The 27833-nt window shown below is 41.7% G+C and overlaps 1 protein-coding gene across 6 annotated transcripts in view; it reads left to right on the top strand.

The window, feature by feature from the left end:
* Positions 1-27833, top strand: part of FLNC (filamin C) — an 80291-nt gene that overhangs the window by 19959 nt on the left and 32499 nt on the right. For all 6 annotated transcript variants that reach the window (XM_077472866.1, XM_077472867.1, XM_077472865.1 and 3 more), the window contains exon 2: positions 19481-19729. In XM_077472866.1, coding sequence (XP_077328992.1) covers positions 19481-19729 — 249 coding nt within the window. The remainder of the gene's footprint in view (positions 1-19480; positions 19730-27833) is intronic.

The raw sequence follows: 27833 nt of genomic DNA, 5'->3' as shown, positions 1-27833 counted from the left end.
TTTCTAACTCTTTTTATTAAGAATTTTAAAAACAAATTAAATCCCTTTTCTACATAGTCCCTTTTCCCTTGCTGCATTTTTACCAACGTTCTAATGCCATCAGCAAACTTCTCCGTCCAGCACCGTTTCCAATGAAAATAAAAGTAAAGCAATTTTTTGAAGACTATATATATATATATATATATATATATATATATATATATATATATATATATATATTATTACTAAGGAGAAAATTACAGTTATTGTACCTATAATAGGGAAGTTTAAAGGCCACTGGAAATAAGCCACCAATGACTTAAACCCGCAGACACCAAAATGTCATTACAAAACACTAGTGATTCTTGCCTGGCAGCTCAACAGTAGATAACTACAAAAACATATAACACTTTTCAGAAATAAATTAAAATTAATTTAAAGAAAATGTTTTTGTGTGCATAAAAAAACTGCAAACACCTCATAATAAGTATACTATTTACATAAAACCACAGGGTCCACAATTGTTAGCAATCACAATTCAAATAATATAGTTGATTTTAATGTATGAAGAGCAGTGCCAAAAACACAGTTTTGTCATATCTTTTTTGATGATATTAGCTTTCTGTATTATTACTGTTGTCAAGAAATAATAATTAGCAAATAAAATGTATGACTAAGAAAGAAGGTGTAAGGTTGCAGATTTCTCCCCCACGTGGTGGTAGAAGGTTTAGTAGGCTACTTTTGGCACTGATTCCTTCTTCCGTCCTGGAATCCTGGGACACAGCTGTCACTGCTTTCTCCTGTCCTGCTCATGAGGCTGCCGTTGGGGACAGAAAAAGTCTCTGTCAGTGACACAGCAAATAGTAGAGATCGTTCCAGAAAGTCAGACTCAAAAAGATCCTGAAGACACATGTCCTGGATACAGTATTGACAACTGATACCGCCATTTTATTTATTTATTATCACTTATTTATTACAGATATTTACATAGCACATACAATAATGCAGTGCTTTCCTGAACTATATTGAATATGAGTAACCAAATGGAACATTTAGAATTTTTAAAAATGATAAGATGAGATTATTAGGAAAAGTTACCTTGTTAGCTCTGATTTGCTCCTGTCAACCAGTTTATTTGGTTTGGATTGGCCAATTTTCAGTTTTTTTGATTGTTTTTTGTTTTTGTTCAACAATTTTCAGTTTTTCCTCATTAAACCAACCACCAAAACATACCTGCCTGCTAATCCAGTGCTGACAATCTCAGAAAAGTCAAGCCAATATGGCATTCATGCAACATAGGAAGTGCACTTCAACATGGGGTCCCAAATAGAAATACACCATCCCCTCTAAGAACACAAGCCCATTGCTGATTAGCACTAATCCCCCTAGCTCTTCTAATTTCCTAGATGTGTGTGTGTGGTGGTGGTAGTGTTTTGAGGGAAGTGGGGGGTAAACCTGCTACCCCCTGCTGCCATGACCCGGTAAAGAAGTCCAATGGAATCTTACTAACCACACCATAACAAGAACAAACGTAACACAGTAAAAATGTTTTTAATTAAATAATCCAATGCCCATCCACAATCAGGATTCAACTGCCATCCACTTCCCACACTATGTCTCTTATTCATTTACAAACTCTCTCGTTTTAAATTTGGAGAAACAAAGCCCCCATATACAGTATCTTTGATCTGTGTTTCATCCACAGTACTAAACAGGCTCCTAAATATACATCATAGCAACTGCAGTTTCCTAAATTTGATTGGCTTAGTTCAATTTTGTTTCACGTAAAATGTTCTAACAGACTTTTAGATCAAATCAATTGTATCTCTACAAATCACTGACTTTATTCATGCATAGATGGATTTTGCCCATATAGTAGATGTTTTAGATAATGTTATTTAAATTGAGGTGGCGAGTATCAGCTAATGTTTACAGGGTAATGCACCTTTGTCTGATATTAGACAAGTGACTGCTGCTGGCGATGCGGCTGTTGGTGATTGTTGAAATCATCTGTGGCAGGATCGCTAAGAGGCTGCCTATTTGTCCTTGTTGTGGCTCCCTCTGTAGCTGAAGCAGTCACATGATCGCTAGTGACTGTTATTCAGCAGCATTCGGGCCACAACGAAATCTTGCTGCATCTGTCTACAAGGCGAATGATTTTATAGGGACAGACAGGCAGCTTCTTTAATCATCCTGCCACTGGCGATTTGTGTCTAGCAGCAGAATTGCCCATTTGACACCAGCCTTAAGCCGGCTGTAGACAGTTATTTTTTATTTTTTGTTCACCCAGTGGGCTGAAAGAAATAAAAACGAACCGTTTCCTCCATCCACGTGAACAAGGTGGATTGAGGAATTCCCATTGCTAGGATATTGTATTCTGACGGCGGGACCCACTGCTATCAGAATACATTGATCAGCAGTTTATTGGCCACAGCCCCTGATTAAGAAAATGTCCCTTTGACAGAAGCTAATCAAACAATAAACTTCTGTCGATTAGGGATGGCCACACACTGATCAAAATTCCCAGTTGAACCATCAAAATTTTGATCAGTGTATGGCTAGCTGTACTCCAAACAATGATGTAAGTGTCTATAAAGATCCCAGTGCTGGTCATTAGTCTTTAGCAGCAGAATTCCCCATCTGACATCAGCCTTACTCCTATCCATGATGTAGATGAACATATACTGAAGATATACAGATGATATTTTCATGGTCCATTCAATTTTCTGAACATAGTGCCATCTTACTCTTTCTGACTGTGTCCCTGGGTTGCCCCAGAGAGAATAAATATAACTAGATAACTCAGCTGCCAAGCACCGGGTAAGCTGACAGCTGTCATTACTGGACAGTGACAGGTTTAACGTCTGTCCAAACATTTTTTTTTCAATGCAGAAAATATCACCTGTGCATTTCTGAAACAAAGAAGATCATTAACAGGATGTTATGCTGAAGTTTCCATCAAAGAATAGCTTTGATACCCTAGTGCAAGAATGAGAATTTCCATTTTTAGTTCCTTTTTATGAGCATACATTATCTTTGCCATATTGAAACTGACAGTTTTTTGGTGTCAAATTGTAGCCATCATTCCGAAAATTAACCAAAATGAATACCCTCCAAAGTAGTAAAGGGACTATTATGGGCTACCTTAGGACAAATCTATATTAAAAAATATATTTTTATTATACAAAAATATAAAATGCAGCTAGAGTATAAAGCGTAGCACATAAGTTTATTATACAATACCATGCCATTGATTGATAATAGAAGGTCACTCTTTGCCATACACAACCCTAATCCTAAAATCAGTTGTTTTCAAGTAAACCGCTAATACATAATACACTAAATTGCTGAATTTACCGCCCGCCTCTCCACCTCATCCACTCACAGAACACAAAGCATCCTCTGAATGGTGCCTGTGCCAAGCAGCCAACATCAAGTGTTCAGAATGCATGGAACCCAGAAGAAATTGGAGCATCATCTGCTTCAGTGATTTCCAATTCCTGGGGCATGAGCCAATTATGCTATATAGTCTTACAGTAGTTACATTGGTCCAAGCTGGACCAATGTAACAATGCATAAACTATCCATACCTGGAATCCATTTATAAGGTCTGCTTAAAAGTAATAGTGGTATTGCAAAATATTTTCTATTTATGTGTAGATTGGAAAAAGGTATATAACTGTCAGGTATTTATTACTGTCTGTGGCTTCATTGTAGAGATTTCTCATCACTTCCTGTCCTAGCGACAAAACAGGAAGTGAATAAAAATATTCCCAATACGAAATTAATTCCCAGACATTTCCATTGGGAGATTCCCCTTGCATTCTTTCTTCAGCTTAAAAAAAATTCATAAAAAATAACAGTTTTTGATGAAGTTCCACTTTAGGTTGTTCTTTTGGATGGTGTGGATGGTGATGGGGATGTAATTATAGTTACCTTTGATGCCTTGCTCTGTTTAAGCTGAGTACTGTGGAGTTCCTTTAGGGCAGGGTTTCTCTACCTTTTTCAGTCAAGGCAACCTTTAAAATTCTGCAAAATCACAAGGCACCCCATTCTAAAATGTAAAAAACAAAACCAATAGTTTTACATATCACATGAATATCCACACACGTAGGACAGCCAACATTAGAGGTGACTTATTCTTCCAAAGCAAAACACACCTTTGCACACTGGTGTTTTTCTTTTCCCTCACTCAGCTAATGTGAACCCAGTACTGATAGAGTGGGGTACAGGAGTACAGGTGCCCAATGCCCTCCTTATCAACTGATGATGCCTTTGGTTGTTAGGACACCAGTGGCTGGAAATTTTTGGCTTGTTTACAATTTTTTGAGCAATTTGGGGCAATTTCTAGGCATTTTGCCAAGGCACCCCTGAAGTAACCTTAGGACACCCCAGGGTGCCTGGGCACCCTGGTTGAAAATGGCTACCTAGTGTAATATTGCACTACTGCAGTGTGCAAGAAATTGCTGTCAGACCCCTTAGCTGTGGATCAAGGCCACTGAAGGACCTTTGTACAATCAAAGTGATAGTTCTGCAGAAATAAGTATTGTTTATACTCAACCTTCACTTAATGAAGTCAGTTGTTTCAAGTGAACATATTTTAAAATATTTTTTATTTAATATTTAAAGAAGAAGTAAAGGCAAAAAAAATAAAAAAAATAAAAACACCCTGTAAGGCAAAGGCATAATGAGCTAGTATGCATAGCATACTAGCTCATTATGAATAACTTGCCTGAGAACGAAGCCCCCGAAGCGGTCCTCCGTCTTCCTCTTCGCCGCTGCCATGTATCCCGGAGCAACTTCCGGGTCTCGCTGCTCCGGCACTGTGATTCGCCGGAGCCGCGATGACGTCACTCCCACGCATGCGCACGGGAGTCGACACTCGCGGCATGTCGCCGCGATCAGCGGCCTGCTCAGTGCGCCTGCGCGCCGCTGTCTATTTTTTGGACCTACAGGTAAGCCTTAATCTAGGCTTACCTGTAGGTCAAAGTTGGTTGTAAGGGTTTACAACCACTTTAACATCTTTCATTATGTTCTGTGATTGCCAGCAGTATTAACCCATCCCCCATTGGTGACAAATTCCCTGCATTGTTGTAGTATGCTTTGTCTATGGTATGGTATGGTTTGCTAACTAGAAGGCAGATGGAAAAGGCATTGCGGCCTCTAAGGGAGTTAGATTAGAGCGTTGCTGGTTTGGGGCAGGTGGTGGTTTGCTGGCTCAGTGACAGGTGTCACACACTTGGTCCAACCGCTTGAGCAGTTGGTCCTGATCCTCCAGGAGGAAACAGCTGAGAACACCAAAGCCTGAATGATTTGGAGTCACAACAGCATTCTTGAACATGACAGCTGTCTCCACATTACTACTGACCATAGTCAGTACCTCTCCCACTACTAAGGATACTACGAAATCCTAGAATTTGTTCCTGCCCCTTTGGTTTTAGTGGTGTCTACCAGTGTTCTGAACATTACAGCTTTCCATGACATGGAATTAGCAATTTTTTGGTGGAGGAGGACAAAAAACTGTAATGTTGCAAAATTATGAATTTGATTACTAAAAAATATATATATATACATAGACTTTTTTTTTTACCGCAGCGTGTTATGTAGCTTACAGAAAATACCTAAATATAGGTTCAGCACCCCACACCCGTCATTCACAGAACAAGTAGATTTTCTTATTAAAGGATAAGTTCACCTTTACAAAAATATAAAAAAATAAATAGACTTTTTTTGCAGGTATTAAAACATACATTTATAATTTTTTTGTTAGGGACCTGTAAAGCATTGCACCTACAATTTGCTGATCTCGGGTGTAATGCCACTGTCCTGCAGACTGTCTGTGTATATGTCTGCTCATACCTCACCCCCATCAAATCATTCTCTGCAGCTATTACCTTTTGTACCACCCCTCCCATTAGAATGTAAGCTCTACAAGCAGGGCCCTCCTGTACCTTTTGTATTGAACTGTACTGCAATTGTGTTGTCCCCCCTATACATTGTAAAGAGCTGCATAAACTGTTGGCGCTATAGAAATCATGTATTATAATAATAATAATAATACCTCTTGGCAAACAGTTAAACTGGGGATGATTTACTAAAACTGGAGAGTGCAAAAGCTAGTGCATCTCTGCATAGAAACCAATCAGTATCCAGGTTTTTTGTCAAAGTTTAATTGAACAAGCTGAAGTTAGAAGCTGAGGCTTCCACACACAGGTACACCAGATTTTGCACTCTCTGGTTTTAGTAAATCAGCTTAACTGTGGCAGAAAGTTCAATGAACTAGCAGAGTGCTCAACAGCGCCAAGGAAGTTCATTGAGAACTACAAGCTGATAGCCACAAAGGCTGTCAGCCCTTGTAGTTTCCCCATTCACAGAACACTGTGCATGAATGACATGGCCAGACAGGTATTTTTTAAATTTGTGATTGCTAGCAAGGGGAGAAGATCTCCCACCCAGTAGGAGATCAGGGGGAGCAGGGGGACGGTGCATATGTAACATGTCACATGTTACACCCCTGAATAAGGATGTAACATGTTACAAAAGGTGAACCTATCCTTTAGATACGAGGCATTCTCTAATTGAACAAGCGGAGAGGGGGGCTGTGATGTCATCTCTACCTTATCCAATCAGAGAACATTGTGTATTTATTGAAGAAAATGCAAGGCATTCCAAGAATTGTGGCGATGCTGAATAAGGGAATCCCTGTGGTCAGTGTACACTAAGGCAACAACTCTTATAGAACTTGAGCAGAACCCGGAAGACCTACCTCCCAACTTTTTAAAATGGGAATGAGGGGCACCTATTAGCAAAAGTATGTAGTCATAGGACACACCCCTCTGCCATGTCCCCTTAAAGGAGCATTATAAAAAAAAAAAGATTAGTTAACCACTTGCCACCCGCCATATAGCAGAATGATGGTGGCATGGCAAAGTGGTTGTGATATCCTGAGCGGATGTCATATGTCCAAAGACATGCTGGTAGGTTGATTGGCTTCTGTCTAAATTGGCCCTAGTATATGAATGTGAGTTAGGGACCTTAGATTGTAAGCTCATTGAGGGTAGGGGCCGATGTGAATGTACAATGTATATGTAAAGCTCTGCGTAAATTGACAGCGTTATATAAGTACATTAAATAATAATAATGATGAGATCAGGCTAACACAGCCAGCGTGCACCTGGGAGTCAGTCTGAGACAGCGCAACTCCGATCGTGGTATGAAGCCTCTGGCAGAGGCTTCTTACCAAGTGATCAGCTGTGACCAATCACAGCTGATCATCATGTGAACAAGGAAGTGCCGGTAAACGGCTTTTCTCGGTTCACGCTGACAGGGAAAGCCGATCGGCGGCTGTCCCTGTCAGAGGGGGAGAGAAGAGAACACTTAATGGCCGCACACCATGGAAGGCATCTTTATTAATATAAAATGATAAAATCCAAATACAGTCACCTCATATATAGGGAAATAACAGGGCAGATAGCTAACGCATTTCACGCCCTATCATGCCACTTATCCATAGCGGGGGGGGGGTCTGTGCTGATTATCAGCACATTGATTATCAGCACAGACCCCATCAAAATGTGCCCATCAGCTGCCAATCAGTGCCCAACACCTGCCAGCCTGTCCCCATAATAAACATCTGTCAGTGCCCACAACAGGAAGGGGGGAAGTGCCTGGTATGGAAGTGGATAAACCCACAAGTACATTTTTTTACCACTACTGTTCATTTATACTGGCATTTGAAATTAATACATGCAGCAATTAAAAGATCGGATGAAAGGTTTAGCACTGGAAACACTTTTTGAAAGATAAAAAGTGCATTTTATATACAACTATATACAGTGGTGTGAAAAAGTGTTTGCCCCCTTCCTCATTTCCTGTTCCTTTGCATGTTTGTCACACTTAAGTGTTTCGGAACATCAAACCAATTTAAACAATAGTCAAGGACAACACAAGTAAACACAAAATGCAATTTGTAAATGAAGGTGTTTATTATTAAAGGTGAAAAAAAATCCAAACCATCATGGCCCTGTGTGAAAAAGTGATTGCCCCCTAAACCTAATAACTGGTTGGGCCACCCTTAGCAGCAACAACTGCAACCAAGCGTTTGCGATAACGTGCAATGAGGCTTTTACAGCGTCCTGGAGGAATTTTGGCCCACTCATCTTTGCAGAATTGTCCTAATTCAGTTACATTAGAGGGTTTTCGAGCATGAATGGCCTTTTTAAGGTCATACCACAACATCTCAATAGGATTCAGGTCAGGACTTTGGCTAGGCCACTCCAAAGTCTTCATTTTGTTTTTCTTCAGCCATTCGGTGGTGGACTTGCTGGTGTGTTTAGGATCATTGTCCTGCTGCAGAACCCAAGTTCGTTTCAGCTTGAGTACACGAACAGATGGTCGGACATTCTCCTTCAGGATCTCTTGGTAGACAGCAGAATTCATAGTTCCTTTTATCACGGCAAGTCTTCCAGGTCCTGAAGCAGCAAAACAGCCCCAGACCATCACACTACCACCACCATATTTTACTGTTGGTATAATGTTCTTTTTATGAAATGCAGTGTTCCTTCTACGCCAGATATACTTGGACACACACCTTCCAAAGAGTTCCACTTTTGTCTCATCGGTCCACAGAATGTTGTCCCAAAAGTCTTGGGGATCATCAAGATGTGTTGTGGAGAAATTGAGACGAGCTTTGATGTTCTTTTTGCTCAGCAGTGGTTTTCTCCTTGGAACTCTGCCATGCAGGCCATTTTTGCCCAGTCTTTTCCTGATGGTGGAGGCATGAACGCTGACCTTAACTGAGGCAAGTGAGGCCTGCAGTTCCTTGGACGTTGTTGTGGGGTCTTTTGTGACCTCTTGGATGAGTCGTCGCTGCGCTCTTGGGGTAATTTTGGGCGGCTGGCCACTCCTGGGAAGGTTCACCACTGTTCCATGTCTTCGCCATTTGTGGATAATGGCTCTCACTGTGGTTCGCTGGATTCCCAAAGCTTTGGAAATGGCTTTATAACCCTTTCCAGACTGATAGATCTCAATTACTTTCTTTCTCAATTGTTCCTGAATTTCTTTGGGTCTCGGCATGATGTGTAGCTTTTAGGCTGGGTTCACACTGCTGCGGGGGGAGATCCGGATGTGATTCGCACCGCAAATCACATCCGATCTCCGTAGCGCTGCGAGTTCAGCCATACAGATAGTATGGCTGAACTCGCAGCGGTCCCGCAGCAAACTCGCACGGGACCCTTTTTTTCGTCCGCAACAGAATCGGATCGCATGGGCGTTCACACCATGCGATCCGATTCTTGTGCGAGTCGGCAGATCGCACTGCGATATGCGATCGGATCTGGGGGTGTCATTAACATATCATTGACACTCCCAGCCGTTCGCATAGGGCAGTGTGAACTGCCGGCGGGAGTCGTGCGATGCGGGAAAACGCCGCGGATTCGCGGCGTTCCCGCATCGCAGCGGTGTGAACCCGGCCTTAAGGATCTTCTGGTGGACCTTACTGTGTCAAGCAGCTCCTATTTAAGTTATGCCTTGATTGTGAACAGGTGTGGCAATAATCAGGCCTGGGTGTGGCTAGAGAAATTGAACTCAGGTGTGGACAACCACAGTTATAGTATGTTTTAACAAGGGGGGCAATCACTTTTTCACACAGGGCCATGATGGTTTGGATTTTTTTTCACCTTTAATAATAAACACCTTCATTTACAAATTGCATTTTGTGTTTACTTGTGTTGTCCTTGACTATTGTTTAAATTGGTTTGATGTTCCGACACACTTAAGTGTGACAAACATGCAAAGGAACAGGAAATGAGGAAGGGGGCAAACACTTTTTCACACCACTGTAGATCAGAACAAAATTAGGGACGAATGAGGAGGAAAGAGGGACTTTGTTCCAAACCAGGGACAGTCCCTTGAAATCAGGGACACTTGGGATCTATGCAGAATATCGCATCGATCACTGTAGTAGTAGCACTGACTACTATAATGATTTTCAGCTCCCCCAGTGGTCCTTCAGGTCTAAGACATGTATACTGCTCCAAGCTGGACAAATGTAAGTATTCAATTCAAATAATTCCAGAGTTCAGCTTTAAGGTATTATAACATTTGCTCTAGCTGAACAGTAAACCAAAAATCCGCAAGGCCATGTCACTACATATTCACTGTATATCAATCACAGGCACTTACATTAATAACAGATAATTGTAACTTATAGCCAGAACAGGTTCCATTTGTCATGACTGTGAGAGAGGTAAAAATGAAGGGTGTGAAGAAGCAGAGCCAGAGAATAAGGCAAAGGAATTTGTGATGACATTATCTCAGCTGTCATTTGTTCCGCCAATCTTGTAATTCCCTTCTGTTTCACACCCTCCTTCCAGATGACTGCAGGGTGTACTGCCTCCAACACCCCCCACATCCCCGTCCCCACCCTGATATTCCTGGACATTCTCTCTCCGCTTTTGTTCTTTGCTTTTATGGAAAGATTGAGAAGATATTGGAATGCAGAGGATACATGACTCATGTGGTGCTTGTGGCAGTATGTTTTGTGTATGAGTGTGAGGTGCTTGCAGGACAGTGGGAGAGATTTACTAAAACTGGTGCACACCATAGGGGGTTATTTACTAAAGGCAAATCCACTTTGCATTACAAGTGCAAACTACACGTGCAAAGTGCACTTGAAATTGCACTGAAAGTGCACTTGGAAGTGCAGTAGCTGTCAATGGGTGCGAGATATGCAAGGAAAATAAAAAACAACATTTTAGCTTGCACATGATTGGATAATAAAATCGTCAGAGCTTCCCCTCATTTCAGATCTACCCCCTTAGATTTACAGTGACTGCACTTCCAGTACTGCACTTTTCAGTGCAATTTCAAGTGCACTTTGCACTTGCAGTTTGCACTTGTGGTGTAAAGTGGATTTGCCTTTTGTAAATAACCCCCATAGAATCTGGTGCAGCTGTGCATAGAAGCCAATCAGCTTCTAACTTCAGTTTGTTCAATTAAGCTTTGAAAATAAAACCTAGAAGCTGATTGGTCTCTATGGAGAGCTGCACCAGTTTTTGCACATTCCAGTTAAAGGTAAACCCCCCCCCCCCCCCCCTTGTCTCTTATGCCGCATACACAGGACCAGACCTTCCGGAAGACTAGGTCTGCCGGAATTAGTCCATCAGACAATCCGATCATGTGTGGGCTAATCCGATCATTTTTCATTTAAAAAAATCAGACGGACCTAGAAATAGAACAGGTTTCAAATCTGTCCGACGGACTCAATTCTTAACAAGAAAATCGTTTGTCTGTATGCTGGTCCGACGGACCAAATACGACACAAGGGAAGCTATTGGCTACTGGCTATTGAACTTCCTCTTTTAGTCCCGTATTACGTCATCACGTTCAAAACAAACGGACTTTCGAACGGACTTAGTCCGTACATGTGTGGCCAAGTCCATTTGCTCGGAAAGTAAGTCGGAACTCCGCCGAAAGTCCATCGGAAAGACAGTCAGACCTAGTCTGCCGGAAAGTCCAGTCGTGTGTACGTGGCATTACATGAAACAGGAATACCTGCTATTGCCAAACTTCTTCTTAAAATGCTATTTTTCTGGCTATCTCTGGCTTCAGTACTTTGAATCACTGACCTGGAACATACATGCAGTTAGCAAATGCATACTTTTCTTAGAGAGTATGGATGCGAAATGATCGGCACGGCAACCAAGCGACTAAGCATGATTTGCTGCACTGAACCACACAGTAGAACTTTTATGCTTCTTTTAATGTGTTTGCAGTGCAAAGGAAAAGAAAAAAAGATTTAATTGAAAGCAAACCTGAGCTGTGAGATATAAAGACTCTCCTCCTAACAATACTAGTTGCCTGGCTGCCCGGCTGTCTAGCCGCAATAGTTTCTGAGTCACTGATAAAGTCAGCCATTTGAGCTATATGACAGCCAGGGAACTAGCACTTTCAGCTGTGACAGCTGCCAACTGTAAGTTTTCTTCCCACGGGGAGATTTTCATTTACTTTCTGTGGTGTCCAGGGCTGCTTTTAGAAATCACAGGGGGACCTATACAGCCTACCTGACAGCCCCCCCGGTTGAAAGTAACTGAGAACATAGATTTATTAGTCCCTTTCGCTACATCCTCAGCAGCACAGATGAATGAATAGGAAGCCCTCTGAGGCACCCTGCTCATTCACAAACTGTAGCAAAGGAACACACAGTTTATGATGAATGGACACAGGAGGGATTGGTACTGATTGCTCACTGTGTTCATTCCAGAAAGGAAAGGACCAGTAAATTACATCCCCCTCTGTGCCCACAGCAGCTGCCGGCAGGAGAGGAGGGAAGCTAGCAGCTCTGCGGGGGAAAGGGGTACATGGTGGGCACGGACAGCAGATGGAAGGGGTGTATGTGCTAGAACTAAGCTCCTTGCAATGCAGCCGGAGGGAGGGAGAGAAGGAGAAGTTGGCAGCACTGCAGTGGGAGACAGAAGAGGATCGCTGGCTGTAATAGGACAGTACAGCTGTACTGCCTTATCAGCTGCCCTGGCTGTGTCTCTTGGACAGTGGGTGAGGGGGGATCTTTTTCTATATGGCACAGACTGCAAAAGAAAACTGAAAGAGGTTCAAATCCTCCCTCATTTATAATAATATCAATTAAAATAATATATATATTTATTTTGGCTTGAATGGTACTGTAAGGATTTAGGCTGGGTTCACACCACAGAATGGAGCGGCTCATACTAGGTGGTACGGTTTGTTTTGGCTGAATTCAGACCTGAAACGGACCTGAAACGGACCAGAAGATGCACAGGGCTCCTGTGAAATTTTCACCGAAGATGTGTGAACAATCTCCTGACATGCAAATTGGATGCGGTGAAACCCACAACCAATTCACAATAGTGTGAACCCAGTCTAAAGGTTATCCAAGGGCCCCATTTACTACTTTGTAGTGCATTAACACTTGTGAAATTGCATGTTGATGTGTGTTAAGTTAAGGCAGCCCATTGAAAATTATTGGCTGTCAAAACACATGACCAATTGTTGTACTGTGATGACCCGCTTCAATGCCAGTGCGTTTCCTTAGCACCTGACGCCGAAGTTAAAAAACGCTCGTTGTCGCGCGACAAAACGCCGGTAAAAACGTTCAAACGCGCTACGCTCAGGTGTGAATGTCAGGTCAAGTGAAGTGAATATGTCGTGAGCAATATGTAGATGCCACTGCTGACCTTCTTTTGTAAACGTTAGTTGACTCTCTTGTGCTGCCCTACTGGCTTCAAAACTACTCACTGAGCTGGAACAACTTGGTAGGTCTGGCAACTTCTTAACTGCAAAGATTTTCTGGGCAGACTCATTTTCAGAAAGTGAATTCAGCAAAATTAATAGTACAGAGCATTTGTAAGACCTTCTCTGGAAGATAACCTCCTCTGGATCCTCACAGAAGATAACCTCCTCTGGATAGTCTGGATTCTCACAGAAGATAACCACCTCTGGATCCTCACAGAAGATAACCTCCTCTGGATCCTCACAGAAGATAACCTCCTCTGGATCCTCACAGAAGATAACCTCCTCTGGATCCTCACAGAAGATAACCTCCTCTGGATCCTCACAGAAGATAACCTCCTCTGGATCCTCACAGAAGATAACCTCCTCTGGATCCTCACAGAAGATAACCTCCTCTGGATCCTCACAAAAGATAACCTCCTCTGGATCCTCATAGAAGATAACCTCCTCTGGATCCTCATAGAAGATAACCTCCTCTGGATCCTCACAGAAGATAACCTCCTCTGGATCCTCACAGAAGATAACCTCCTCTGGATCCTCACAGAAGATAACCTCTTCTGGATCCTCACAGAAGATAACCTCCTCTGAATCCTCACAGAAGATAACCTCCTCTGGATCCTCACAGAAGATAACCTCCTCTGGATCCTCACAAAAGATAACCTCCTCTGGATCCTCATAGAAGATAACCTCCTCTGGATCCTCATAGAAGATAACCTCCTCTGGATCCTCATAGAAGATAACCTCCTCTGGATCCTCATAGAAGATAACCTCCTCTGGATCCTCACAGAAGATAACCGTCTTGGGCTCCTGGCACTAAAAAGTGAGTCCTCAGGATCCGTCATAGAAAAGTTCCAGCAACTTTGAAATCATTTTGGGAGTGAACTTGCAGTCTTTGCTATCATAGCTCAGGAAGACATCATATCTTTAATTGCATATAAAACATATTAAATGGTGCTAGACTGGGTTCATTCATATTCACAGCAAGCCTTGCTCTTTACTCTTCCTGTACTTACTCCCTTTGTCTGGTGAAGGGCACACTTGCTCAGAGTTTGAATGGAAAATGTTTGCTGCCAGACGATTGCTCTGAACACCTTTATAATCTACCAGACATTGTGCTATAATGGTAATGGTATGCATTACTGTCTGATCCTCAGTGTGAGAATAAACATTCTATAACCTGCCCTGGAATAAAACTTTTTTACATCTACAGACGCAATTAAAGAAGACTGTTTCATACATAGAACCTTATTAAAGTAAAATGCAGCAACCCATAGCAACCAATAAAATATATGTATAGATACAGTATATAGGGTGAAAAAATACACAAGTTCATATAGTTTAACCAATGGAAAAAAAACAAAATAATCAAAACCTCAAAATACACAATTCCATACCCCCAGAAGAAGGAAAAAACAGTAAAGTAGGATCTTATTTGCTCCAGCGGGGAACAAATTCCTTCCTGACCTACCAGAAGGCAATCAGATTATTATTATTATACAGGATTTATATAGCGCGAACAGTTTGCGCAGCGCTTTACAATGTAGATTCCCTGGATGAACTACCATTGATGTTATTGCCTATAAATGTTAGTATCCAGTTATATTTTGTGAGTTTAGGAATGCATCTAGCTCTTTCTTAAAACAATCTGCTGAGCAGGCTAGAACTAGTTCTTGAGGGAGTCTATTTCACATTTTCACAGCTCTTACAGTGAAGAAGCCTTTCCATATGTAGAGGTTACATTTATGGTGCTCCCAAAGGCAAGGGTGCCTCCTTGTCCACTGTAATGATCTGAAAGTGAATAACTCAAGTTCACTATATGGACCACTTGTGTATTTATACATGGTGATCATACCCCCCCCCCCCCCCTTTAATTCCCTCTTCTCAAGAGAGAATAAATTCAGTTCCTCTAATCTTCCGTCATAGCCTCTTATTAGTTTGGTTGCCCTTCTCTGCACTTTCTCCAGTTCTCTGATATCCTTTTTGAGAACTGGTGACCAAAACTGAACTGCATATTCCAGATGAGGTCTTACTAATGATTTGAATATATGTAATGACTCATAAATACATACTACAGTATATACAATTTTTGGAAATAAAGTGCTGTTCTCTTCTTTTCCTCTGTGTAATATTTTATCTACCATTGTTTCTGGTCAGGTCCTTTATTCATCTCACCATAAGAGTACATATTCCTAGCCGTCTTTCTGTAAGCGTTCAGATTCTAATATCTCCATCTAGTTGGCTACTTTTATCTGGTCATGAAGCTGCCAGCCTTCCATTCATAGCAGCGGCTATTGAGAGTGCTGCTGAATGTTTCCTTAAATAGTTTGTAATTTCTGTTGTACGATTAAGCCTTCAGTGCTATATATCTGCAGCTGGTCTGATGTCAGAAAAGGATTTGTATGTGAATCTTTTCCTATTTTACATGCAGCTAGGATTAGTGTGTGCAGATCGGTGTTATTTGTGTCTGTACTTCTGTAAGGAAAAAATTTTGGGTAAGAATGTGCGAGAAAAAATAAACCCCATTATTAGGTCTTTGTACGCTTGTCTGTGCCAGGGACTGAAATGAGATCGTATACTAAAGTGTGAGATAAAAAGCAAGCTTGATCATCTCTCAGTACTGCCCAACATAAATCATCTACCTGCCAATGAAATATTATTAATATACTTATTTTAATATATTAACCACTTCAGCCCCAGAAGAATTTGCCCCCTTAATGACCAGGCCATTTTTTGCAATATGGCACTGTGTCACTTTAACTGACAATTGCGTGGTCTTGCGCGTTGTACACAAAGAAAATGTATGTCCATTTCCCCCCAGCACTCTGATCCCTCTACACACCAGATAACCACCCCCCAGCACTCTGACACCTTTACACCTCAGATATCCCCCCCCCCAGGACTCTGACCCCTCTACACCCCAGATATTCCCCTCAATACTCTGATCCCTCTACACCCCAGATACCCCCCTAGCACTTTGACCCCTCTACATCCCAGATACCCCCCCAGCACTCTGACCCCTCTACACCCCAGATACCCCCCCAGCACTCTGATCTCTCTACACACCAAATACCCCCCCCAGCACTCTGACCCCTCTACACCCCAGATATCACCCCCAGCACTCTGACACATCTACACCTCAGATATACCCCCCAGCACTCTGACCCCTCTACACCCTAGATATCCCTCCAGCACTCTGACCCCTCTACACCTTAGATATCCCCCCAGCACTCTGACCCCTCTACATCCCAGATACCCCCCCCAGCACTCTGACCCCTCTACATCCCAGATACCCCCTAGCACTCTGACCCCTCTACACCCTAGATATCCCCCAGCATTCTGACCCCTCTACACACAATATATATCCCCAGCACTGCTACCATATACCATAAGATATCTCTTGGATTGTGACCCCACTACATCCCTTATACCCCTACACTGTGTCCTCTCTACATCCCTGATACCTCTAGCACTATAGCCACCCAAGCTACCCCAAGCATTGCTACCCCCTATATACCCCAGATTCCCCCCTCAGCATTGTTTCCCTCCATACACCCTTGATATCCCCCAGCACCATTATTCCATCCATGTAGTACCCCGTTTTCCAGTGGAGATACAGTGCATGTGAACTTTTGGCTATGTGCTCACCTCCAGCACTGGACTCACCTATACCAATCAAGCAGGCAGAAGGGGGGGGGGGGCGGAGGAGGGAGCATCCCTCCGGGCATTCCAAGTCCTTTGGTGCAAACAGTGCTGGACAGCTGGGCTCACCATGACACCATCCACAATGCTACTTCTGCAGGTGGGCTCTCAGTGCTGCCGACTCAGCAGCTCCAACTCCTACCCCACGGCCTCTGAGTCCCGAGTATTCAGGCTGCATGGGGCGGGGTCAGAGCATCACTGTTGCTGTGGCCCTGCCCCTCCCTGCTGGCTGCGAAATAATAATATATAAATAAGTATCGTTCTGCACAGCACAGCGCACCGCTGCCAGCCTGCCTCCCCTGTGTATCCATCACTCTCAGTGCCATCATGGGGCCCACAATTTTGGGGCAACGTGGGCTCAAGGACAAGCTGCTTCGTGGAAAGTGCAGGGGCCCTCCCATGCAGCTGGGGTCCCTGAGCAGTGCCCAGGTGTGCCCACTCATTAAGACAGCCCTGCTCCTCACAACATTGTACCTGTGGTTCAATCGCTTATCCCCACACACAGTGTCATTCTCAGGGAAATTCAGGATAGCACTCGTAACACAGGCAAACAGTTGGAGGTAGCCAAGGCTCAAGGACACCAGGGGGCACCCTATTTGAGCTGGAGTACCCTGGTACCAATTGGGGAGGGGCTCTCCACAGTAGCTGGGTTTGAAAAGCTCATGAAAAGCTGTGTGCCATTTGGCTAGAGACTTGCTGCCCACACACTGATTCTGACAGTGGAAGGTCTCTAACCTGGCCCCATATTACTTGCCCAGCTACCTCTGCAGCATCAGGTGTGGTCTCTACCTTAAGCCTCGAATATCAGACGAATGATCGTCCGTTTATTTTGCATGCTAGTCTCATATCAAAAACAAATAGGTTACTAAAGTTACGAAAAATCTTGTGAGACAGAATACAACTTCAGAAGTGATGTAATGTATTATATTAAATTGGAATGTATTCTTTCATTTCCGAGCATGTATGGTCTTGGTCACTCGATTCTTTTCATAAAAATAGCACACTCATTATATGAAAATCATTCATTCTGTAATCTTACGAGAAACATTTTTGTACTTGTCCCTTTGGATATTTTCACATGAACTGTCGTGATCGACTCTCGAAAGCTGTGTACTAATGAATAGATTATCATACGATCGCTCCGAATGCATTTTATTTTTTTAGCGCGATTTTCTCATCGTGTGTACTAGGCATTAGCTGTTGAAGGAGGAAAACCATTACAATAGCTAATTAGCCAGGAAAATCTTGGTTGATTAATTTTGTCAGTCAGTGTTGAACCTAAACCTTTGTGTTCTCTTAGCGGGGCAGGGGAAGAAGTCTCCGCCGGAATAACACAGTAACACAATAATTTCATGTAAAATCCGGTAGGCTAGTTGTACCCAAATTGATTGATCGATCAACTTAGGTGCAATCAGCCTACCCATATATGATTCAAATCTCGGCTGGTCCAAAGACATGCAGGTAGGTTAATTGGCTTCTGTCCAAAATTGGCCCTAGTATATGAATGGGGACCTTGGATTGTGGGCTCCTTGAGGATAGGGACAGATGTGAGTGTGCAATGTACAGGGATAGGGACAATTGTAGACACTCACTCAGGTTGAACTCGATGGACTGGTGTCTTTATTCAACCTTACTAACTATAACTATAACTGCTGAACCTCTATGGCCGGCTTTAGCCTCGGAGCAACAACATTTTACTGGGGAATACAAACACATCAATGTTTTCTAATGTCAGTATGTTTTTCACCAAGAATCCCAAGCTTGTTAACAATGTCAGTTGTAGATTACAGTTGACATAATCCATTGTTAATGCAGATACTACTAAGAAAAATTTTATCAGTGTGACAGCAGCGTTTGATAAATTTGAGGAGCCAAAGTATCTAAAGTTTGTTGCCACCTATAGCTGGCCATAGACGAATCTCGGCAAATTCAGCAGGAACAGGGCAGGCTGAATATACCCAAGTTGATCGATCGATCAACTTGGGTACAACCAGCCTTCCTGATTTTACACGTAATTATTGATATTGGCTATTATAGCCCCGCCCCCCTCCTCCGCTGGGAGAAAACAATGGCTCAGTGGGAGAGATTCCACTTTCAACACTGTCTGTGGTTGCAGGAAAGAAATTCACTCTGTCTATGACCAGCTTTACTCTTTTGTGCATATCTTCAAAAAAGTAATGAACAGCCTTTTGTTTATATTGTGAATAATTGCCGAAAATATTATTGTATGATGTTCAAAATTCATTGTTTGGCTCTAAATATGCTCTATTGCACATACCATGGGGTGTCTTATCTCACTTTGGCTTGTCGGGAGAGCAGCGGTTAGGTATGTTGGTATGGTAGGTTGTTCAGATGTATGCAGTGAAATGCTTTCTAGGCTAAAGTGGATGAGTTTCCTCTCCTGCTTGAGCGGTGCACAAAAATTCATACCTACATGCTCTATTGAACATGTTCGTAATTTTTGAATAATGCAAAAATTATTCCAATAATTGATTCGATTTTTTAACCAATATGTACAATGATTCTTTATTTTCAGATTCAAAAGCCATTGTAGATGGAAACCTTAAGCTGATCCTGGGTCTGATCTGGACTCTCATTCTACACTACTCCATTTCTATGCCTATGTGGGAAGATGAGGATGAAGAAGATGCAAAAAAGCAAACTCCTAAACAAAGACTTCTGGGATGGATTCAGAACAAGATTCCACAGCTTCCTATCACCAACTTTCACCGGGACTGGCAAGATGGCAAAGCACTGGGTGCCCTGGTTGACAACTGTGCTCCAGGTATGTCAGTTTTATGAGGGTCAACAAGGAACTTACATCAGGTTGGGTTGGATGGGTTAGAGCAGAGGTCTCCAAACTGTGGCCCACAAGCTGAATGTGGCCCTTTGCTTGCCTTCATCTGGCTCTCAGGGCACTATTCCTTGCACTGACACCATCAATAGGGTACTATTCCTCCCACTAAGACCAGAGATGGGGCACTAGTCCTCACACTGACACCAATGACATAATTTCTTTACTCCTACTGACCACCAAGGCTATGGCTTTGTTTACTCCCACCGATGCCAGGACATTTTCTACATCCACTAGCCACAGTCCAGCCCTCCTAAAGTTTGGAGGGCAGTAAACATTGTGTTGAACGTTTGGAGACCCCTGGGTTAGAGAGACACCCTTATTAACACATTTTATGCAGGCAAAGGACACACCCCATCCCACTCACTTATGTGGTCCATGAAGAATTATTAAGCAAAAGATGATTTAAAACAATAATCTGATAATAAAACGATTTGAGTGAAAGGCTTAGTGTAGTGTAACACTTTTGGATAGTTAAGTATCGCATTTATTATAGAGGCCTACACATCTGTCCAAAATGAGAAGGAAAGAGGGACAGAGGGATTTAGTTCCAAAAGAGGAACAGTCCCTCCAAATAAGGAACAGTGGAAAGGTATGGAAAAATGTGCATACAGTATGCTGATATAGCACAGAATTTTCAAAGCTCTTTGTTTGACTAAGAGCCAGTGTCGAAAGAATTTTATTTGCTTCAAATGGGTTTTGCATTCTCATACTAATCTATAGGGATGCAAAAGCGATTTGAAGTAAGTAAAATGCGGCTTCCTATTCTTCCTATTTTTTTGCTACCTTTGAAGACATTTTTAGCTAAGTTATAACCTAGATGTTTTTACAGCTTCCCTTTCTAATAGTCTAGTTAAGTTTTAATAACCAACTTTAAGGGCTCATGTGGAATGGCAAACTCATCACAAGAAAAGACTGATTTGACCTGCTTTGCTTGCAGTTGAAAAGTACCTAAGTAGGATACGACACATTCAAAGAAATACAACATGATGCAAAGGAGATCACAAGTGGCCTCAAAAGTGTACTGCTTAATTAAATTCAATGGAATTTTGATGACCTGTGTTTCACGTGCTTTAGAACATTCCTCATGGATTTTGAGGGTAATCCCCACGCCATTTAAAAAAGAAATGGCGTGGGGTTCCCCTTAATATCCATACCAGACATGAAGGGCCTGTTATGGAATTTGGGGGGCCCCCACGCAATTTTGTTTTTAAATTTTGGTTTGGGGTTCCCCTTAATATTCATAGCAAATCCGAAGGGTCTGGTAATTGACTGTGGGGGAATCCCATGCTGTTTTTTTCAATGACTTTTAGGTGTATTGCCGGGACCGACAATTCATTATAGCCGCGAGTACTTTTAAATTACTTTTTTTCCTTTAGAAATGTAATTTTGCTCTCGGACTGTTCTAAACACAGGAAACATGCACAACTTTACAGGCATACTATAGACACCCCCCAGGTACAAAATTTAAAGGAATATTGCACTATTATTGTTTCACTTTAAGCATTATTAAAATCACTGCTGCTGAAAAAACTGCAGTTTTTAAAACTTTTGTTTGCATTGATACATGTCCCCTGGGGCAGGACCCAGGTCCCCAAACACTTTTTATGACAATAACTTGCCTTTAAAATTAGCACTTTTGATTTTTCATGTTCGTGTCCCATAGACTTTAACGGTATTCGAGTGTTCGAGCACATTTTTTTGCCTGTTCGCATGTTCTGCTGCGAACCGAACCGGGGGGTGTTTCGGCTCATCCCTATATATATATCTCAAAGATTTTAATCATATCTTGAGGGTATCCTTTAGCACTTAAGGAGTTAAAAAGTATAACATAAAGAGCATATTCCAACCCACGGGTGATGTTCATGCCTGTGATCAATGTCCAAGTATTAGGTCATAGACAGAAATATTCCTAGATATCTCTGGGACATTTCCCCCTTTCCCATGATTTGGGAAAGCAAACACTGGGCAGCCCTAAGGCTGCTGCTGGTTTTTCTCAATATCTGCCTTGCTTAGAAGCATATAGCACTTTAAAGCTGAACTCCGGGCACAAAAACTTTAGTTTATATATAGATTTCTTAATAGAGACAAAGTTTATAAATCCACTTTGTCTACACCAAATGCCTTTGGAAATTAAGTTATTACCTTGAAAATGTAAGAGTAATATCAGTACTGTGCTGCAAATAGTCTGTGCAGAGATCAAAGCTGTCGGGGGGGGGGGGGGGGGTGTAGTGGGCCCATCAGGTCCACCCATTACAGGGTACCTGCTTAAAACTACAGGAGGGATGGATACAAGACCAGTCACCCTGCACAAGGAGAAAAAGCAGCAGAGACTGGTCTTTATTACAGGAAGTTCCTGAATTGAGTAAAGTTTCACACTGGAGATTACTGTACAGATCTGTTAGAAATATGCAAAGTAATAGATTCAAGTAAGAATACACAGGCCTCTTGTGTCTGAACAATATATTCTTATTTCGGAGACCAGCTTTAAAATGTGTACTCAAACCGTGTAAAACGTGACCCTTTGAGTAGCACTGTTGTAGCACCACACCCCATGAATTGTTGTACGGACTCTTAAAAGAGACAGAGACTGATATATTATGATATATTAATATGTAACCGAATTTTCACAAATCTCTTCTTGTTAGTTAGAACATAGCAAGGAGATCAGCCAACCCTATTTTAGGACATAGGCATGCGCAGGGGGTGTGCCAGGTGTGCCTGGGCACACCCTAATTACTATGTAAGGTGCAGAATCCCCATACTGCCCGGGATTCCACCTGTGTTGGCTCCCCCACTCTGCAGTGCTTTTGGTTTCCCTTCTCTCCTACTGGCTGCTGCAGGGGGATATTTCAGGATGGAGGTGGGGGCAGGGGCTAGTAAATATGTAATTTACACTCCCCTTCCTTTTCTAAATGAACACAGTGAACCCACTCACTTACTCTGTTCATTCATAACGGAAGCATAGTAAACTGTGTTTGCTATGCCTCCATTTGTGAATGAAGATGAAGCTGCTCACAGAGCACTTCCCATTAATTCGCTGTCCAGTGCAGCTGAGGCTGCACAGAAAGGCACATGTGTTTGAGCTTTGGGGTGCACACCCTAATGCAATAAGCTGTGCACACCTATGTTTTAGAAGCATTTCTTCTGCTGTTTAGTTAGAAACCCACACATGCATTCCACTTACTTCTTGATTCCTGTGTGCGGACTGGCAAGGCAGCTATGGTCACATAAATATTCTCACTATGGTAATACGAAAGAAACTGCAAAGAATACACAGAGTCAATTTCTGGAGGTTATCTGTACACATATATCATACAGAACACCCCAGCTGCTATTGATTCAAAGATTCTATTTCATATTTTTTAGCTGTAATGGATGAGCAAGATAAAGTTGGTCAGAGAAAGTTTTAAAGGCACCCCATCCCAAAGTAATACAAAACAGGCACTTGGTAATGCTCTTATATAAGAGCTGGGATTTTTTAGGTGCCAATAATACAAGTCATAATCACATACAGTAAAACCTTGGATTGTAAGCATAATTCGTTCCAGAAACATGCTTGTAATCCAAAGCACTCGTATATCAAAACAAATTTCCCCATAAGAAATAATGGAAACTCGAATGATTCGTTCCACAACCATTTATTCATAGGTCTTTAAGTTTATTATCCATATAAAAAGATTATAGCAATGTGATAGGTTGTGTAAACATAAAATGTCCATCCACAAATGGAAGCCTCCGCAAGGCCATTAGAAGCAAAATCCAGAAGGAGCTAGTGTATAAAAAAGAAGAGAGATGCCTCTAAGTGTAGCAATATGGTTACATTTAATGAAGGTACAACATTTAGCAACTCACATGGTTGATGATTAAAACAGGAACATCTAAGTATGCAGGCATCCGGGTAAAGCTGTCCACATAGACCATCCCCCACCGACACCACCGACTCTCACCACTGTCAGTCTGCAATCGTGATCTGGAAGACTAACCTGCAGTAGAGCGATCTGAAAGCGAGGCTTGAATTGCTCGTGGAGCGCAGAGTGGAAGAGATGACACTGAAAGCGGCGTGGGGGATGGTCTATGTGGACAGCTTTACCCCAGATACCTGCATACTTCGATGTGCCTCTTTTATTCATCAACCATGTGAGTTTCTAAATGTTGTACCTTCATTAAATGTAACCATATTGCTACACTTAGAGGCACTTTTCTTCTCTTTTATACTCAGTTGTGATATGACACTACTTGTATATCAAGATATTGCTTGTATATCAAGCCAAAATTTATGAAAAAATGTTGCTTGTCTTGCAAAACGCTCTCAAACCAAGTTACTCTCATACTGTATTAAAATTCAATCAGTTTATTTATGTATCTCATGTTAAAAAAAAGAGAAAAAAATATAGACATATTAAAAACATAGACATAATTCATGTTTGATATTCATCTAGTGAATTCATTGCAGTTGCTTATTATGGTGTAGCAACCCCGACAGATTTCACTGTTTTCTCAGGGGATGTATGCCAAAGTAGGCAATTGGTTGCATTAACACTGAATCCATTGGGATTGTTCAAACAAGGGTTAAAATCCAAATTTTACACCAGGGAAGAGGGAAGAGAGGCCTCCCAGGAGGCCAGGGTAAACGGGATAATCAAACAGGCAGGATAGCTATAAATATGGACTACTCACAGAACAAACAGAACACCAAAGCATTGAGATGCCCTTCAGTTGGAGAGTCCCATCCACAGGATACCTCCAAAGGGAATAGAGCAGCTTGAATTAATATTCATCAATATCACAAACTCCACTAGCCAAGAACCTGCCTGCCGCGGCCTCCCACCGAACAACTGTTTTAGGAAGGATCATTTCTGATAGCAATAAATGACTTAATACCTTGTGCTGCATTTATTTATCTTATACAAACTGTTATTTAACAAAAGCCAAGTTGCCCTTTATTCCCTAACCTGCTGTCCCCTATAATAAGTCTATCATGAAAGAAATGTGGAGCCTGCCACTACTGACCTCTCCTTTGGAGAATGTTAATTCCCTGGCTGCCATGCTGATGCTTTGGCTTCTAGGTGTTCTGAGTCACCTGGAACAAATATAGAGTTGGGCCATTCCAACACTTTTCTCACACATTTATAGTAGACTTGTTTTAGGCAGTTTCTAAAAGCAGCCAAGGGAACTCACATTTTCATCAGGAGGTCAGCAACGGCAGTCCCCATATTTCTTTTAGGACAGATGCACTTTCAGCCTCCAATTTCTTCTGAATGTCAAGTGATATTTGCAGCAAACACAGGCTTGGTTACATATGACTTCTTTTGTACATTGGCACATTCTACCTGTAAAAAGACAGCTTCTTGCTGGATTAGTAATAGTCCAGATTTATATCAAAGCATAGGTTTAGTTAAAAAAAAAGGGGGGGATATTACTTGTCCCTTGTATTGCTGGCTCTTTTTTTTTCTTGATTTCTTGAAATCTTCCTCCTCCAATGTCCCATTCACCACCTCCATAATCTTCTTGATGTAGAAGGGGTTAATAGAATCAAGAATGCCAGAATATGCTCGTCCCTTTTTCATACTCCTACCCAACTTTTTGAGATGGGAACAAGGGACATCTATTAGCAAAAGTGTTTTCCCCCCCGAAAAATTTCCAACATGTCCGATTACTCAAATTCGATGGCCGCCCAAAAATTGGCTGTTGCTGCAGCCCACTAATGGTGAAAAATGCGAACGAAAATTCTTTGATAAGATTTTCGAAAGGAAAAACTTTTTCGAAAATTCGACCCATGTATGGCCTGCCTAAATTAGAAAATACCCCAAAATGTCAAAGGACTCCTTGAGAACCGACTTGGACCATACTATTTTACAACAATCCAAAAGTATTTCTTTATGACCGCTAGCAGACTACCAGAACTGAAAGTGTATGACTTACTCTGTCCCTATTCTTGTCCCGTAAGGGTATTAATAGTATTTGAAAGGGACAGGTCATGTTATTGGAGGAGGGATCTAATGTTCATTTATATGTAGGCATGAAACAATTTTCAATGTAACCATACACTTTTGCTCGTTCTCTTCCATGACAAGTGAGAAATGCGGTTGTAACATTATCCAGTATAGCTGTCTGTCTGCCTGCCAGAGAATGAGAGGGTGGGGAGAGAAGTGTGTAATCTCATATAAGGCAAGAGGCAGAGAGCAAGCTTGCACAATCGCATCATGCAACATCAAATAAAACAGCACAATGACACAAGCACACTTAGACTTCAGTTTAGTCATTCCTTTTGCTAATATATTAGGTGATAAGTGTTATTTGCAAGCTTAGAGGATTAGATCTGGTCTCTAGGAATATTGTGATTTATTATGTTAATCATATAGAATTAATTGTTTTCAGTCTAGCGGGCTTTAGTAAGGAGGTGCTCAACTTTTGTATGTTACAACATGGTATAATTTTCTAGACTGTGAGTTTACCATTATATTCAGCTCCTCAAATTTATGATTGTTGATTAAATAAAGTAACCAAGTCAATAATTAATGACTAGTAGGCACTTTTCACACGGGCGTTCCGTTTTTGTCCGTTTTTCATCCATCATCTCTATGGAAAAACAGATGTAAACGGATGATCATGCATATACATTCGTTTACATACGCTTCCGTCAGCATCTGTTTTATGCAACGGATCAAAGTCCTATTTTTCTTCCATTAACAAAACGTAACGGTTGAAAAACAGATGAAAATGGACAAACGGTCTGTTTTGCATCTGCTTTTGCATTGATAGTGGATGTAAAAAAAAAAACTGATGAGAAACTGATTCAAAGTGATCCATCTTTTCTTTGAACAAATGTGACTGAACTGATGAAACAAATGAAATGCTTGTGTGACATGACCCTTAGGGCCCTATCACAGGGTCTGTCTGATCGGTCCACCTGTTTTTCAGGCGTACCTGATTGGACCCTCCATTCACCCCTATGGAGCGGCGGATGTCAGCAATGACATGTCCGCTGACATCCGTCCCAATCCGATCCTGTCCGCAAAATCCAGACAGATATGATTGGATGAAAACGGACAGGCGTTTGTCCGTTTTCACCTGATTTTCCCATAGGGGAGAGCAGGACTGTGTCCATCTCCGTTCTGCACAGTGAGTGGAGATGGACCTGTCATCCGCCTGCTCAGGGGGGATAAGCAGATTCCGTCCCATAGAGGAGCCCGTTTGAAAGGGGCCTTAGGCATATATCCAGTCACACATCTGATCTGTCATGTAACCTTACTCTATAACAGCTCAGTTGGTTGCTCAGTAAGAAAGTTTCAGTATTTAATATGATATTCCCCCACACATTTTTCACTAGTAGTAATACTTGGTCGTTGAGTGAATGTGTTTTTTTTAGGTGCTCAATTGAGTTTTATCAAAATCTGAAGAAAAGAGAATATGAAAAAACCTTTTCATATTTATTCATACAATTTTACACATCTATCAACTTTGCAAATGAATATTGCATAATACATATAAAAATAATATTATATACAATCCTTTCCCTAATGGATATTATCAAATGAGCACTTTGACTTTCTTACAAAAAGTATAGTGCTTAATCCAAAAAAAAATAGGGTTCATTAGGTTATCGCAGATATCTCCTGTCTCAACGCGTTTCACATATTAAGCTTCATCGGGAGAACAGGGAGATGTTTACTAGTAACATCAACAATTGTACTAAATATTTTTTTTGGATCATGCACTACACTTCCCATTTTCTTGGTATTTTGGTTAAACTCAATTGAACACCTAAAAAGCCACAGTCCGCCTATAATGCATCATTAGTTGGTTTGTGTCTAGATGGGGAGGTGGTGCTATACCAAATCTTTTGATACCATATTAGAACTTCTGATGTAACTTAATCATTGCTAGCAATGGTTGGTTTGAATTCAGGTGCCACTGAATTCATGACTACAGGCAGTCAAAAAAACTTCATAGATGGCTGAAACATGATTTTTTTTATTTTTATGTGCAAACATAATTCACAAGTCAATAGAGATTATTCTGTCACCCTTCA

This window comes from Lithobates pipiens, unplaced genomic scaffold, assembly GCF_037356315.1.
Source record: "Lithobates pipiens isolate NorthernLeopardFrog02 unplaced genomic scaffold, aLitPip1_a1.2 Scaffold_8, whole genome shotgun sequence".
Lineage (NCBI taxonomy): Eukaryota > Metazoa > Chordata > Amphibia > Anura > Ranidae > Lithobates > Lithobates pipiens.
Note: the sequence above shows the minus strand (reverse complement) of the source record. Positions and strands in the feature narration are given on the sequence as shown.